This window comes from Mobula hypostoma, chromosome 9 (assembly GCF_963921235.1).
Source record: "Mobula hypostoma chromosome 9, sMobHyp1.1, whole genome shotgun sequence".
In the NCBI taxonomy this organism is placed as follows: Eukaryota; Metazoa; Chordata; class Chondrichthyes; order Myliobatiformes; family Myliobatidae; genus Mobula; species Mobula hypostoma.
In genome coordinates, this window is record NC_086105.1 from 27,695,377 (window position 1) to 27,713,558 (window position 18,182).

At 39.8% G+C, this 18,182-nt stretch overlaps 1 protein-coding gene across 6 annotated transcripts in view; it reads left to right on the forward strand.

Annotated features, from left to right (window-relative positions):
* The window catches only part of dusp16 (dual specificity phosphatase 16), a 57,701-nt gene that overhangs the window by 31,649 nt on the left and 7,870 nt on the right, over positions 1-18,182 (forward strand). For all 6 annotated transcript variants that reach the window (XM_063057935.1, XM_063057930.1, XM_063057933.1 and 3 more), the window contains 2 exons: positions 1,948-2,472; positions 7,410-7,548. In XM_063057935.1, coding sequence (XP_062914005.1) covers positions 2,242-2,472; positions 7,410-7,548 — 370 coding nt within the window. In that variant the 5' untranslated portion in view covers positions 1,948-2,241. The remainder of the gene's footprint in view (positions 1-1,947; positions 2,473-7,409; positions 7,549-18,182) is intronic.

Sequence of the window (18,182 nt, forward strand, 5' to 3'; positions counted from 1 at the left end):
TTACAAAAGATGTTAAACTAGGATAATTTGGCCATGCATTGTGAAGATGGAGCTGATTAGATCATCTGTTAGATGGACTTATTGTAAGGACTCTTGGGACAGAAGTCATTGTAGTGTCATAGATCAGAGTTAAATGAACGTCACATCATGAATGTGCTCAGGCTCTTCAGAAAATGGACTTTCATACTCACCTTAGGGAGAACTTGCATAGCGTAACTCTTGATTTATTTAATTTGGATTACAGAGTTATTCCTATCTTTGAGAATAAAACATGTTTTTACTTTGAAGCCTGTTTGTATGCCATATATCGATGTAGACCATAAGACACGGGAGCAGAATTAGGCCATTCAGCCCATCGAGTCCACTCCACCATTTCATCATGGCTGAACCTGGACCCCATTCAACCCCATACACCTGCCCTCTCACTATATCCCTTGATGTCCCGACTAATCAGGAATCTATCAAATTTTGCTTTGAATATACCCAAGGACTTGGCCTCCACCACAGTCTATTGCAGAGCATTCCACAGATTCACCTCTTTGGCTAAAAAAAAAATCCTCCTTAATTTCTGTTCTAAAAGGTCTCCCCTCAATTTTGAGACTGTGCCCTCTAGTTCTGGATACCCCCCACCACAGGAAACATCGTCTCCACATCCACCCTATCTAGTCCTTTCAACATTCGGTAGGTTTCAATGAGATCCCTACCCATTCTTCTAAATTCCAGTGAGTACAGGCCCAAAGCTGCCAGACGCTCCTCATATGTTAACCACTTCATTTTTGGAATCATCCTCGTGAACGTCCTCTGGACTCTCTCCAATGACAATATATCCTTTCTGAGATAAGGGTCCAAAGCTGTTGACTGTAGAGAATAGGCACATGCCACAACTAAGACTACTGAACTTTTGGTTTACAATAGCTTTGGCACTGGGATGTAATTGTATATCCTTTGATATTTATTTAATTCATTCATTCTGCCTTTCTTGATCAGCCTTAGTTTTGCTGAAACCCTTTCAAGATTGACCTTCTGCTCAGTGCTCTGCCTGCTATAATCACAATACTGTAATATATACAGTGCGGCTAGCTACTGATTTTAATGTCAGATGACCAAAATGTTAGTATTATTGATGCATTTCATAAGTTAACAAATAACTAATGCACGTGCTGAATTGCTCGCCCTTGGATATCAGTAACGACTTTAATGTAACAGTGTCCCCACCTCTTGTTTGATAATGCACCTAGGATATCAAGGGATTTTGTTGCACAAGATTTTATTCTATAAGGCTCGGTGGCTTTTGAAGTGTCTTGGAGGAAATAGAGTTGTAAACCAAGGGAAGAGATTTCAGAATTCCAGGCACAGCTAGCAGTGGTAGCATTTTCGGGATAGTTTTCACTAAAACACAACATTGTAGGTGCAACTCTGCAGATATTACGCTGAAGTCTAGTTCAATTTTGCCTGATTCTGTTGGAAAAGGCTGCAAGTAACATAGTCTGTGTTTGCAGGAAGCTGAAAATTTTTGGATTTAGCTAAAATTGTGGTGGAAGTGTCAGTGGATCTACTAGTGCTTACTTTCATAACACCATGAAATTCTTAGCATATTAATTTCTGCAATAAACAAAGTATATTTATGAAAATTCTGAAATTACTGATAGTATTGTATAATGTTACCTAACTACTGTTATCCACCCAATTAGCACAGTATTTAATAAGTAACAATGGAGGTTTTAAAATTATGATTAATTGTGTATTCAGAAAACATGGTTGCATTTCAGCCTATCTGTAGTAGAACTTTACATTTTGAGCATTGCAATGTGTATGTTGGACAGAATTGTACCTTTAATTCTAAATATTTTAGCAGTTGTGCATTTCTTTCTGGCAGTCTTGTGTGGTAAATAGTTCCTGTTCAGATTCTGCATCTTTCTAAAAGATTCTTTCTGTGTTGTTTTTCAGGTTTTCCAGTTGGAATATTCAGCTGCAGATATAAGTGAAGAATAATGTAATCTCAAATTTACCCTTCGCACTTATGAGGCGATGGCATTCTCAGGCAATCCACAGTGAGCCTGTTATCCAGTAAAGAGCATTGCCAGTAAAAAAAAGAACTTTACAATTTATAGATTATTGAAATGGATTTTACATTTCTACGTCAATTACAATCTACATGACATCATTAAGTTTCTGCTATAATGAAGTGGCTAATTCTTTAAATACAACTAACCCATAATTTGGGGACAGCACTGTGCTACCATGGATGATGAAAAATCCAGGACTCAGATGGTAACTGCCGAGAAGCTGGTAGGACTACTGGAAAATGACATAGAGAAAGTGCTAGTTATTGACAGTCGCTCTTTTGTTGAGTACAATGCCTCGCATATTTTGTATGCTGTGAATATTAATTGCTCAAAGCTCATGAAAAGAAGACTTGAACAAGACAAAGTACAAATCGTAGAACTCATCCAGCATTCTGCAAAACAAAAGGTAGGATTATGGTAGAAAAATAAAACTAGAGAATATCCAGTAAATTTACTTCCAAACTCCAATTGTTATAGATCTAGAAGTGTCTTCTTGTATGTCCAATGACGACTAAATATTTGTGGTTTTGCAATATCTGAGTGACTAATATTTGTATTTGATTTGAATCCACCTTTGATGCTTAGCATGAACCTGTAATACAGATGTTTTAAAATAATGTGGGAACAGGTTAGTGTTGAATTAATTTAATGCTTTAAAGATTTGAAAGGATGAATGTCAATTTAATGAAAGTGTTTCTACATTTCCATTCCTTTGCAAATTTAAAAAATATTATGAATTTTGTTTCTGTGATAATTAATGTAATACTTACAGTAAAGGTTTGGCATAATTGTGCTTATGTTGCATGCCACTCCAAATGACTGACCTTCCATCTTTTTGTTTCTCTCCTTTTCCTTCTGTTACTTTTTCTTTGTGACAGCCTAGCATTCCTTTAAATGCATTGACATCACTCTTCCCTGTGGTCACCATTCAAGATGAGCATTTCTCCTCAATTCAATTTTTAAAAATTTATTAACAACTTGCTTTTTTTGTTGCTTGTAGCTTTTAGTCTCACCAATAGGAAGAAATATCTTTAAAAAAACTTGATCAGATTAATCTCTCTGTCTTCTGCTTTCTACACAATCTTCCTGAAAACACTTGTTCAAAGTGTTTAGAATGTTTTAAAATGTGCCTGGAGTTAGAGGACAGTATTTCGGTAATTCTTTTTTTTAAATTGTTGAAACAGGGATTCAATCGGAGAATTGTTATTTTTTGTAGCAGGAGCCATTCCTCCATTGAGTCTGTGGCAGCTCCTAGTAGAACAAACTCTCAACTTCCACATACCTACTTATTTTCCCTTTGATATCTACCCAATTCCCTTGGAAAGCCCTGGTTTGCTATGATTTTTGCCACACTCACACATCACCCTATCTAAACTAGTTTTGACCATGCACACCTCTATCAAATCTCAGTCCTTGCTCAGCCTTCTGGCTGACCTCGTAGCTGGCTGCAATCCCTCATTCCTGGGTCCATATGTAAAGTAAATTCAGTGTACAGCACCTTCACATTCTTCCTAGAGTGAAATGACTAGAGCTAGGCACAGCTCCCCATGTATGATCTAACTGTATTGCTGTTTAAGTGAAAATAAATTTGAATTCTGATTCTTGCAACTGCTTTTTTTTTAATGTTTTTGGAAGTTTTAATTTCCTCTTCATATTCACTTTCTTCTTAAGAAAATTATCATCCATCAGGCCAAGAAAGCCACCTGCAGTATCAGCCCATCATGCTGGAGTGATGGACAGAGAGGCCACCAATCCCTAGAAAGCCCACATAACAGTTTTTATCTATAATTGTACACTAATATACAAATCTTGACTTGTTATAAGATCACCTTTTATGTAACCAGTTGGACATGCCCTTTTGACAATGATTGTTGCCACATCACTATAAAAGTGTTCTTGCTGCAACTAGCACACACAAACTGCTAGAGGAACTCAGCAGGCCAGGCAGCATCTTTGGAAAAGAGTACAGTTGATGTTTCGGGACGAGACCCTTCAGCAGGACTGTGCTCTTTTCCATAAATGTTGCCTGGCCTGCTGAGTTCCTCCAGCATTTTGTGTGTGTTGCTTGGATTTCCAGCATCTGCAGATTTTCTCTGATATGATTGGCTTGCTGCAACTGTAATTCTTTTCCTGTCTTTGTGGGTATCAGGAGATGCCCTGCAAGGTAAAAAGTCGTGCAGGAGCAGCAATACTGAAGAGAGATTAGAACCAGTAGTGGGAAAGTTACAATGAAGAGCACAGTGGGTCATCGGTCCCTTTACCCGACACCCTCCATTCCTGAAACTGACACCAGAATGGACAAAAATAAGGTGGACAAACACATCAGAGAGAGATGCTCCAGTAAGCTGCAATGCCGCAAAGGGCTGAGGGGGTCTGGTCCACGGGCTTGCTGGAGGGAAGGCACCCATAGCCACAGTGGACTGTTGAGGGTCACCACTTCCTAATGGAGCCAATGCGGATGCTGTTGTGCATGCTTGGCTAACAGCAAGTACATGAGGATGATTGGGGACACCTAGGCCTGCATGGGAGGCTGTGTGGAGTCAGGATACCATGACCACCTCCTTAGGACATTGAGAACTTTTTTTTTTAAATGAGGCTTTGGCATTAGTCTCCTCACATAGATCTCTCTTGAAAGGCTGAAACTTCTATACAACGTATTTCTGCCTCTTTTGCAGTGTCAACCTGATCTGGTTGACGTGATGATTCATCTCTGTTAAATAGCTGTAGCTTCAAGCTATAAGGGACATTGGACCAGGAATCTGCTTGATGTTCTTGCTGAGCGAAGGTCGCAGTACAAGCATGTTACTCATCAGCTGCTCATTCTCAAAGGACAACAGGATGCTGTGGGTGATGTGGTGGTGAAGACATCTGCTGGCCTACTAACTAGCCTTTATACATCAAAGGCGTTGAGGATAGAAGTTGGGAGGTAAAGCTGTACTTGGAGTGTTATGTTCAGTTTAGAATAGATGAAGGATGTTCCGGACTTGTGGGACTGAGTTATAGGAGAGAGTGGATAAGCTAGGACTTTATTCCTTATAGTATAGGAGACTAGGATGTGATCTTGTAGAGCTGCATGAAGTAATGAGGGGCCTAGATAGGGTGAATGCAATCAGTTTCTTTTTCCCCAGCATTGGGGAATCAGAACTAGAGGACATGTGTTTTAAGATGAGGGGAAAGTTTTAATAGGAACTTGAGGAACAACTTTTTTCGTATACAAAGTGCAGTGTCTATGTGGAATAAGCTGCCAGAGCAAGTGGTTGAGGTTTAATGACTTCTAAAATACAGATGGATTGAAAAGGATTAGAAGGTTATGGGCCAAATGTTAGTCAGTGAGACTAGCTTGATGGGGCACCGTGCTCAGCATGGACCAGTTGGGCCGAAGGGCCCACTTCTGTGTTTTATAACTGACTATCAGTGAGGAAACAACTAATCATTCAGGAAGTCTGAATATAACCAAACATAGTCAAGCATGATTTTATAAAAGGTAAACCGTGTTTGAAAAATTTGCTCGAATTCTTCATGGACATGACAAGGAGATGGAGTAAAACCTGTAGATGTCAGACTGTTTAGATTTCCAGAAGATGAGAGTAAAGGACAGTACCTGGGAATGGCAATAGATATTCTCCATTTTACATATTTGAATTACAGAAAATTATTGATTGATTATATAACATTACCTTTGTCAAAATATTTCTCAATTAAACTTCCAATGGAGTTGATCAAGTTGAAAATGTTACAGTGCTTATGTGGGGATATGGATCCTATACAAAGTTAGGTCTAGCACACAGCGTTTGGGATCCAAAATATTTACAGAAGCATAGATATCCTTAATTGTTTATGGTTTTGCTTAATTCAGAAACATATATAGCTTTGCTGTCTTTGACAGCCAGCAAAGCTGGCAGTGGAGTTCTTGAATGTATCATTAGAGACCACCACTCTGACTTTGCTGATTCAGGTTACTTCAGGCAGGCAAGGTAAATCCTCTGCACCTGGATTAGGTCATTTTGGGCCCGAGGTGACCATAGGTGACTGTTGTGTGTAAAATCTCGCCTGATATCAGCTAATGTGATGATCAGGAAGGAGAGTTCAATGATTTAGAGATGACTGGATAAAGGGAGCAGTGCAATGGTTTTGTTGAAAGGCTGAGAACCTGGTGAAGTGAGAAGAGAGAAAAAGGGAAATGAGAACTTGTGATTAGAGGGAAGTTATTGAAATTTGGCCCACTGGGTAAGGAAGGGCACAGTTGATTAGAAGCTCTCAGTTCTAGTGAAGGGAAGTCCATGATCAGTTTGAACTTTAATAAAATGCTTGCATTGACTGAAAACCTTGCATGATCTCAGAACAACACAAAAAGTCCTGTGTTCACGTGGAACATTTTGAATATGTGGTTCAACAGTTCTGCTTTCAGCAAAGTGACTTTTAAGTTATTTCCATTTGGTTGTTTTGTGAATTTTTTGCCAAAAAAAAACTTTCATTGTTGGTAGATACCATTGTTGTCAGCAGATTGTTTTGTATCAGTTTCAATTCTGTACCTTACAGCTATATGTTCTGTTAAGTAAATTGCACTGGAAGTAATAAAGGTGTTAAACATAATATACATAAGCAAGCAGAAAGCCACCAGTGACTAATAATTGAAATTATCCATTTTCATTTTGCATCTGAATTATATTTAGCTCCTAGTAATTGGTCAAAATTCAACATGGGGCATAATGTAGACTTGATTTTTTTTTAAATTCTCTCTTCTGATGATTATACAGTCTACATAGAAATCAGATATCCAAAAGGTTATTCTTCCCTCTAAGGTGAAACAACAAATGCAATGGGATTTTCAAACTGATGAGATCATACCAGATGAAACTGCGTAAGTTCTGAGTTAATAGCTACACATGCACATGCCCAGCAGGAGATCCCTAAGAATACAAAAATAATCTGACTGATTTACAAATTTTTCTTTAACTAAAATTGTAATGAGCTTTGTCCTATTAATTGGAATACAGATTTGATTTTTGATATTTCAAGCCTAGAGGAAACATTGAAGAAATGTACTAAGTTCCTCACTAGATTTCATTTTATCCAATATAGTGTTGTAGGTAACATTCTTTCCTTGTTTAATGATGCATAGAATTACAGTCCCTAGAACTTTAATGTCCATCTGTGCTAAAAGAATGTACACTATACAACATATGGATTTGATAATGAGTGAGCAGGAACTTAAAAAACACAAAAATGCTGAATCTTTAAAATTTTACAAAAGGAATCATTATTTCTCACCTGCATAAAAATATTGATGATTGAAGGAATTACTTAATATTTATTAATCATGTATTCCCACTGCCATTACAGATCGAGTTTGATGCCAAACAAGAGGTGATAGTATATGACCAATGCACACAGGATGTCAGTCGGCTGTCTTCCGACTGCTTTCTTTCTGTTCTTCTGAGCAAACTGGAGAAGAAGTTTAACAATGTGTCCCTCCTGACAGGTATGATTCACTATTTTCTGAAATGTTCTATATAAAATCTCAGAGCTATTAGTGAATAGGAGGAGGCCAGGTGGGTTTTTAGGTCCATGGTAAGTGGATTTCAGCTTGACCCTTCTCTTCAATTTAAAACAACTTGGAGAACATGTTTCATAGTGTTGCTCACAGTAAGTTGAATGATGCATTTTATAAAGTTATTTAATGTAGAAATATTAAACTGTGTAACAACAAGATTGCTCAGCTTTGCTTCTGTGTGAACGAGTCTAATCCAGACCTCATTACAGCTGGACAAAAGCTGAATTCCAGAATTGAGTTGAGAGTATTTGCCCTTCATTGTTAAACCAACATCTGACAGGGTGAGGCCGAAGATTTGACATCAAAGGGAAGAATCTCTCCTGCCTGGAAACATACCAAGCATGAGCTGAGTTAGTTGAGGCTGTGGCTGTTGAAGTTCAGTCACCTGCCCTAAGACATTGTCTCCTAATTCCTTTCATCTTCAGCGACTTCATCAATGACATTACTTATAACATAAGGATATAAGTAGAGATGGTTGTTGCTTGTAGATTATTCAATTCCATCCTCAAATAAGGAAGCACCAGAATGCAGTGAAAACCTGGACAACAACCATCTCCAGTAAGAGAAGGTATAATCATGTTCCCATGATGTTCATTGGCATTATCAAAATCAAGTCCCATGACATTGTTGTGACCAACTAAACTGAGCCACATGGAAGCTGTAACAGAGAAATATAAAAGTCTTTATTCACACAGCAGATCTTCTGGGAAGAGAGAAAGAATCTCACTCTCTTGACGTAATGTTTTATACCTTATATACACAAAGATAAACAAACAATTAACTACAGTTTCAGTAGTTATAACCACCTTAATTTCAACATTTTTAAGGTAGTTACATACTTACAGTGGTAGCACATCCCAACCAGAACTCATAAGATGTAGGAGTAGAATTAGGCCATTTGGCCCATTGAGTCTGCTCTACTATTTCATTATGATCCATTTCCCTCTTAGCCCAATCTCCTGCCTTCACTCCGTATCCTTTCATGCCCTATTAATGGAGAGTCTATCAACCTCTGCTTTATATATAGTCATAGTCATACTTTATTGATCCCAGGGGAAATTGTTTTTTGTTACAGTTGCACCTTAAATAATTAAATAGTAATATGTAAATTATGCCAGGAAATAAGTCCAGGACCAGCCTATTGGCTCGGGGTTTCTGACCCTCCAAGGGAGGAGTTGTAAAGTTTGATGGCCACAGGCAGGAATGACTTCCTATGACGCTCTGTGTTGCATCTCGGTGGAATGAGTCTCTGGCTGAATGTACTTCTGTGCCCAACCAGTACATTATGTAGCGGATGGGAGACATTGTCCAAGATGGCATGCAACTTGGACAGCATCCTCTTTTCAGACACCACCGTCAGAGAGTCCAGTTCCATCCCCACAATATCACTCGCCTTACGAATGAGTTTGTTGATTCTCTTGGTGTCTGCTACCCTCAGCCTGCTGCCCCAGCACATAACAGCAAACATGATCGTACTGGCCACCACAGACTCGTAGAACATCCTCAGCATCGTCTGGCAGATGTTAAAGGACCTCAGTCTCCTCAGGAAATAGAGACAGCTCTGACCCTTCTTGTAGACAGCCTCAGTGTTCTTCGACCAGTCCAGTTTATTGTCAATAACTCGGCCAATATACCCAATAACTTGGCCTCCACAGCTGCCAATGGCAACAAATTCCACAGATTCATCACTCTCTGGTTAGAGATTCCTCCTCATCTCCATTCTAAATGGACCTCCCTCTATTCTGAGGCTGTGTTCTCTGTTCTGGATTCCCCCACTATAGGAAGCATCCTCTCCACATTCACTCTGTCAAGGCCTTTCAACATTCGATAGGTTTAAATTCTCCTAATCCATCTTAAGTCATTCTGTGGTATCTCTCCTTTCTCAACACTACTTGCCCCTCCACTTATCTTTGTATCACTTGCAAACTTGGCCACAAAGCCATCAATTCCATCATCCAAATCATTGACATGTAATGTAAAAAGAAGTGGTCCCAACACAGAACCTTGTGGAACACCACTAGTCACGAGCAGCTAACCAGAAAAGTCTGATTTTATGCCCACTCTTCGTCTCCTGCCAATCAGCCAATGCTCTATCCATACTAGTATCTTTCCTGTAATACCATGGGCTCTTAACTTGTTAAGCAACCTCATGTGTGACACCCTGTCAAAGGCCTTCTGAATATCTAAGTACACAACATCCACCAATTCTCCTTTGTCTATCCTGTTTGTTATTTCTCCAAAGAATTCCAACAGATTTGTCAGGCAAGATTTTCCCTTGAGGAAATTATGCTGACTTTGGCCTATTTTATCATGTGCCTCCAAGTACTCCTGAACCACATCCTTAACAATCAACTCAAATATTTTCCCAACCACTGAGGTCAGACTAACTGGCCTATAATAAACTTTGAATATACTCAAAACTGATGTTCTGTCCAAATGCTTTGACCACAAACTCAAGTCACCCAAAATATAGCCCGTCCGTTAACTGGTGAGGGATATCTCACTGAATATAAACTAGCCACAATATTAAGTGATAAAACCAACCTGTCCTGAACTGTGTATTAAATGTTGGGAGTACGCATTTAACAATTTATTAATAAAGAAGATAGCCACTTAATACCTTCCCTGATCTTGTCCTTAACTTTTCAACAAGCACCATTTAACATGAGCATTTGTCTATTGTCTTTGCCTGCATAGTTTCGATGAGACTGAATCAGAATGGAGCCACTGAACATACCAGTTGAAGTTAAATTGTGAACAGGTTTTATTTCCTGAAGGACACTTCTGTCCTCATTTTAATGAATATCTGCTATCCATAATTTAATAACTCTAGAATAATCCCTAACAGCCATCAGTATTTTGGGAGTCTCCATTGTGATGGAATATTTTGTACAGATTAAATGTTAAAGTTTGCTGACCATGGCAAAGCAGCTTTCTTGATTCAGTCTCCAGCATTAGTGCAGCGTGGCTGTAGTGTCTTATCTACAAGTGAGATGAAGCTATCCAAAATGGCTTCTTTAATAGCAGCTTAAAAGCTGGGGTTCTCTACTAGCTGGGTAAATAAATACAAGCGCCACCTGTATATTCTGCTCAAAATCGCTCATCTTGATGTTGAAATATTTTGCCTTTCTTTCAACACTGGTCTAAATACTAAAATTCTGCAAACAATGGCACAATGGAAGTATTTCTCCACAAGGACTCATTGTATCAACTTCTTTCACCACTGCCTTCAAGAGGGCAATTGGTGAAGAGAAAATGTCTATATTCCCTTATGAATATTATAGTCTAAACATTTTATAAGTTGGAAATTGACAGAACAGTTAATGGCATGGAAATTCACATTAATCTATGTGGTTCCTGTAGCGTGATGGACAGAAATGTACTCTAGGGGTGAATTTTGTCAGAGGAGAATTTGCTACTATGTCTTGTAACCCATTACATATAATCAAAACCATTAATTTGTAATTGTAGCCAGTTTCTTGTAATTGTAACCTCCAAAAAAAAAATGGAAATGAGGAGATGGGTTAGATATTGGTCAATTGAGTGGATAATGAGCAAAGACTGGGAAAGTAACATGCAGGGATAAGTGTGAAGCTACAGGAGGATGGTACAAGAGTTAAGAATGTAAGTAATGGAAAAATAATACTTAAAACAATTTAAATCTCATTTCAGAAAAATGGGTTGTTAATTTATTCAGGAGCTTAAAATTAATATGTAATAATTCTCAATTTATAAGAAAACTCATTTCTTGATTAGGATGCAAGGTATCAAATTACTTGACCATTTAAGATCTCAATTTTTGTCACATTTGAGAAACTTGGAGTACTTTAGTAAAGAACTATAGAAAACATTTGGGGAAAAATGTTTCATCACAACATAATTAAAGATATTGATGTATTGGCTTCAACTCTCCTAAAGGCAAGGTGCTGAATGAGTTATGGTAATCTGCTTTCTCTAACACAGAACTCAGTTCATCTCGTGCAAAGTGAAAGTAATTAACAAAAGATTTTATTTTTATAATGAAAATAAAATATGCTTTTGAATGCACTGTTCATTGAACAGTGTTTTCAGTCAAATTTTCCTGCCCTGTGTTTAAACTTGTGGCAATGGCTGCATTTGGTAAGAAACAAGGGGATCAATTAAGCCAGCAAAATTGTCAGTTTCTTAGTTTGAAACATCCCATCCAGATTCAAAAGTTCAAAGTATATTTATTATCAAATGCGTGTGTGTGTTTTTATAGAAAACCTACAGCACAATACAGGCCCTTCGGCCCACAAAACTGTACGGAACATGTTCTTACCTGAGAAATTACCTAGGGTTACCCATAGCTCTCTATTTTTCTGAGCTCCATGTACCTATCCAGGAATTTTTAAAAGACCCTATTGTATCTGCCTCCACCACTGTCGATGGCAGCCCATTCCATATACTCACCACTCTCTGCGTAATTAAAAAAAACTTACCCCAACATCTCCTCTTCCAAGCACCTTAAAACTGTGCCTTCTTGTGCTGGTCATTTCAGCCCTGGGAAAAAGCCTCTGACTATTCACATGATCAATGCCTCTCATCATCATATACACCTCTATCAGGTCACCTCTCATCCTCCGTTGCTCCAAGGGAAAAAGGCCGAGTTCACTCAAACTATTCTCATAAGACATGCTCCCCAATCCAGGCAACATCCTTGTAAGTCTTCTCTGCACCCTTTCTATGGTTTCCATATCCTTCCTATAGTGAGGCGACCAGAACTGAGCACAATGCTCCCAGTGTGGTCTGACCAGTGTCCTATATAGCTGCAACATTACCTCTTGGCTCCTAACTCAAGCCCATGATTGATGAAGGCCAATGCACTGTATGTTTTCTTAACTACAGAGTCAACCTGCGCAGCAGCCTTGAGTGTCCTATGGACTCAGACCCCAAGATCCCTCTGATCCTCCACACTGCCAAGAGTCTTACCATTAATGCAATATCCTGTCATCATATTTAACCTTCCAAAATGAACCACCTCACACTTATCTGGGTTGAACGCCATCTGCCACTTCTCAGTCCAGTTTTGAATCCTATCAGTGTCCTGCTGTAACCTGTGACAGCCCTCCACACTATCCATAACACCTCCAACCTTTGTGTCATCAGCAAATTTACTAACCTATCTCTCCACCTCTTCATCCAGGCCATTTATAAAAATCACGAAGAGTAGGGGTCCCAGACAGATCCCTGAAGCACACCACTGGTGACCGACCTCCATGCAGAATATGACCCGTCTACAACCATTCATTGCCTTCTATGGGCAAGCCAGTTCTGGATCCACAAAGGAATTTCCCCTTGGATCCCATGCCTCCTTACTTTCTCAATAAGCCTTGCATGGGGTACCTTGTCAAATGCCTTGCTGAAATCCATATACACTACATCTACTGCTCTACCATCATCAATGTGTTTAGTCACATCCTCAAAAACTTCAATCAGACTCGTAAGGCATGACCTTCCTTTGACGAAGCCATGCTGACTATTCCTAATCATATTATACCTCTCCAAATGTTCATAAATCTTGACTCTCAGGATCTTCTCCATCAACTTACAAACAACTGAAGTAAGACTCACTGGTCTATAATTTCCTAGGCTACTTCTACTCTCTTTCTTGGATAATGGAACAACATCTGCAACCCTCCAATCCTCCGGAACCTTGCTGTCCCCATTGATGATGCAAAGATCATTGCCAGAGGCTCAACAATCTCTTCCCTCACCTCCCACAGTAGCCTGGGGTACATCTCTTCCAGTCTCGGTGACTTATCCAACTTGATGCTTTCCAAAAGCTCCAGCACATCCTCTTTCTTAATATCTACATGCTCAAGCTTTTCAGTCCGCTGCAAGTCATCACTCCAATCACCAAGATCCTTTTCCGTAGTGAATACTGAAGCAAAGTACTGATTAAGTACCTCTGCTATCTCCGACGGTTCCATACAGTTTTCCACTGTCATACTTGATTGGTCCTATTCTCTCACATCTTATCCTCTTCCTTTCACATACTTATAGAATGCCTTGGGGTTTTCCTTAATCCTGTCCACCGAGGCCTTCTCATGGCTCCTTCTGGCTCTCCTAATTTTTTTCTTGAGCTCCTTCCTGCCAGCTTTATAATCTTCCAGCTCCCTATCATTACCTAGCTTTTTGAACCTTTTGTAAACTCTTCTTTTTCTTCTTAACGAGATTTACAACAGCCTTGGTACACCACGGTTCCTGTACCCTACCATCCTTTCCGTCTCATTGGAACGTACCTATGCAAATATCCCCTGAACGTTTGCCACATTTCTTCCATACATTTCCCTGAGAACATCTGTTCCCAATTTATGCTTCCAAGTTCCTTCCTGAAAGCCTCATATTTCCTCTTACTCCAGTTAAACGCTTTCTTAACTTGTCTGTTCCTATCCCTCTCCAATGCTGTGGTAAGGGAGATCGAATTGTGATCACTATCTCCAAAATGCTCTCCTACTGAGAGATCTGACACCTGACCAGGTTCATTTCCCAATACCAGATCAAGTACAGCCTCTCCTCTTGTAGGCATATCTACATATTGTGTCAAGAAACCTTCTTGAACACACCTAACAACCTCCACCCCATCTAAATCCATGGCTGCAGGGCCATGCCAATCAATATTTGGGAAATTAAAATCTCCCACCATGGCAACCCTGTTATTATTACACCTTTCCAGAATCTGTCTCCCTATCTGCTCCTTGATGTTCCTGTTACTATTGGGTGGCCTATATATTAAAAAAAACACTCAGTAGAGTTATTTACCCCTTACTGTTCCTAACTTCCACCCACTGAGACTTCGTAGACAATCTCTCCATGTCTTCCTCTTTTTCTACGGCTGTGACTCTATCTCTGATCAACAGTGCCACGTCCCCACCTCTTTTCCCTCCCTCCCTGTCCTTTCTGAAACATCTAAAGCCTGACACTCGAAGTAACCATTCCTGCCCCTGAGCCATCCAAGTCTCTGTAATGGCCACAACATCATAGCTGCAAGTACTGATCCACACTCTAAGCTCATCCGCTTTGTTCATAATACTTCTTGCATTAAAATAGACACATCTCAAACCATCAGTCTGAGTACGTCCCTTCTCTATCACCTGCCTATCCTCCCTCTTGCACTGTCTCCAAGATCTCACCGCCTCTTCAGTTTGGTTCCCAGCCCCAGCAATCCTAGTTTAAACTCTCCCCAGTAGCCTTCGCAAACTTCCCTGTCTGGATATTGGTCCCCCTGGGATTCAAGTGCAACCTGTCCATTTTGTACAGGTCACTCCTGCTCCACGAGGTCCCAATGATCCAGAAATCTGAATCCCTGCTCCCTGCTCCAATCCCTCAGCTACGCATTTATCCTCAACCTCACTCTATTCTTATACTCACTGTCACATGGCACAGGCAGTGATCCCGAGATGACTACCTTTGTGGTCCTGCTTTTCAGCTTCCTTCCTAACTCCCTGTAGTCTGCTTTCAGGACCTCCTCCCTTTTCCTGCATATGTCATTGGTACCAATATGTACCATGACCTCTGGCTGTTCTTCCCACTTCAGGATATCTTGGACGCGATCAGGAACATCCCGGACCCTGGCACCTGTTTCTTTCCTGCATCCACAGAGTCACTTGTCTGACCTCCTAACTAATAGACTCCCTTATCACTGCTGCCATCCTCTGTCTTTCTCTACCCTTCTAAGCCACAGGGCCAGACTCTGGGCCAGAGGCGCAGCCACTGTTGCTTCTCCCAGGTAGGCCATCCGCCCCCCCCCCCCCCAACAGTACTCAAGCAGGAGTACTTACTGTCAAGGGGTACAGCCACAGGGGTGCTCTTTAGCCTCTGACTCCTGCCCTTCTCTCTCCTGACTGTAACCCACTTATCTGTCTCCCGAGGCCCCGGTGTGACTACCTGCCTATAGCTCCTCTCTATCACCTCCTCACTTTCCCTGACCAAACGAAGGTCATCGAGCTGCATCTCCAGTTCCCTAACCAGGTCCCTAAGGACCTGCAGCTCGACGCACCTGGCACAGATGTGGCCGTGCGGGAGGCTGGGAGTCTACCGGACCTCCCACATCTGACACCGAGCACAGAAAACCGGCCGTGTGTGTGTATATATATATATTATTTATTTATTTCTAACTAGAATTTTAAATAGGTACTCTGCACTTGCAGAAACATTTTTGCTTGATTATAGAAATTTTCGAAAGAAAAAAGTTAGACCCAGAGACCCAGAATCCTATTATGGTCAATGTGTAGGAATTGTTATTTTGCTTAAGTTAACAGCATCTCCTGCCTTATGAAATGGCCAACGATGAACAATTTTATATTTGAGAAATGTGTAAAAGCTCATCTAAATAGATAAAAGGAAACAATGGGGCCTTTCTGACACAAGTAACACCTTCTGTCAAAATTAAATGGGGCACAATCTAACTCCCTTTCTTCTACCTCTTCAGCTTTTCATATCAATTCTTTTGATGTCCAGATGCACCTCCTACACAATACACTGTAATTGTGCAAGAGTGAAAAGTGTGTCCTGTGGGATAACGACTCTTTACATGCAGGCAGTTCCTCTGGGTTTAGAGTAAATTATTTATCAAGCTTGGCTTTGTTTTGTATTTCTCTTTTTCCTCACATGGCAATGATTCATATTGAAGTATAGTTCCAAAGTATCTTTGAAGCATACTATCATTCTGACAAAATGAAGGCAAGTCACACATGGGTCTGAATAGTAGCAATTTAAAGGAATTTTCATCACATCAGAAATAGTGACAAATTATATGTCATGAAGCCAACAATCAATTCCCCTATTTAACATTAGTTTTCTATTTCAGATTTATTTAATTAACCAAAGTCAGTATCATTGTTGGGGCTACAATCAGTAATTGTTACCATGAAAGTTTCAGATTTCCAAATAAACCTCATTTGATTCACCAGTGCCCATAGGGGAAAGAAAATCTACCATCCATTTGGATTTAACATAGAACACGGAACAGCAACAGTACAGAACAGAATGTTTGACCCACAATGATGTGCCGACTTTTAACCTGTTAGACCTATATGTGAATGTGGTCTAGTACGAATTTTCTAATAGAAGTCTAATCCACCAATTATCTCCACATTGGATCAATTTTAATCATCAGGTATTTGAAGAAGTCACCAGTAGCTGATCACTGATGCTTTTTTTTGATGTACCAGGGTAATTCAGTTCCACATCGCACTACTTGAATAGACCAGATGTCTAAACAACATGCAGCATATGCCTGGATGTGTTATCAAGCATCTGAAATTGGTCAGAATGCTTACTCGGCCGCAAATCGAACAACTAGCAATGTATTAGCTGCGAAAGATTACCAGTGTCAGTGGAATGATAGGGATAAAGGGAGATCAGTAACAAAAGGGGTTTGTTAGAAACTTATTGTGGGGACTTTGTAAATTTTTTAAAAAAGCAACAGACAGACATAGATCTTGTCAGCATTTTCCACTAAAGATAAAATCTTTCAATTTTGATTTCAGCAATTTTCCTTTAGAATGGCAGGTTGAAAACATGAACTACAACCGCTAAAAAAGACTGGACTGGAAAACAAGGATTTACAGACCAGTTATTTGTACAGGGCCTTGGTGAGACCACACCTTTAGTATGTGCAGATGTTCCCCTCTTTATTTAAGAAGGGATAATGTGGAGAGAGGTCAGTAAACATTACCCAGTCATAGTTTTGATCGAGAGAGGTTCACAAGCAAAGAATGGTAGACAGGCAGTTGCTTTCACTGTAAAAGCAGTAACTGACTAATAACAGCACCAAACTGAGTAAGTTCTGAATTTACAACTGCCATTATTATGTTTGCTGTTATTGGATGAACACTTATCACATGCACAAAGTTTCCAGCTTGGTGGATGGTGTGTCAATATTATGAGAATATGCTTGACCTCCCTGTATGTATGTTAGTTGAAATTTCAGGTTGCAGACCAGCATGTAAAAAGCTTCTCCATTAAGTGAAGCTAATCTAGAGAATCAACAGTTGCTTCCATTCTAAAGCTAAGATCATTCTAACCTCAGTCACCATGAAGTAGGATGCAGATGATACTTGCTTATTCACACATTCATAGGCCCAACTCAGGATTGACTCATTTGCTGAAGCATATAAGAGAATGAACTTTGCACTTAATGACCACAAAGGTGTTGCACAACACCTCAATCGTCTATGCTATCTCTGAGAAACGTGGACCTCTTCCATATCTTGGGAGCATGTATTGGCAAAGGAAGTCATCAGTGAGATTCATCATAACCTCAAACCCTTCACATCAATAGGCAGGATAAGTGAACCAACATGAATATTCTCTCCTAGTTCAACATTCCCAGTATCAAAGCTCTAAGCACACTTGGTCAACTTTGCATAGTTAAGGTCATTTACATGCATAACAGACTTCCAAATCAGGAACTTCAAGTTTTATCATGACAAAAGTTTATTAGGAGGATAGAGGAGATGCTTTAAGGATGTTCTGAAAGCCTCCTTAGAAAATTGCAGCTTCACTGACTTTATGTAACGAGCAGAGTTGATGGAGCA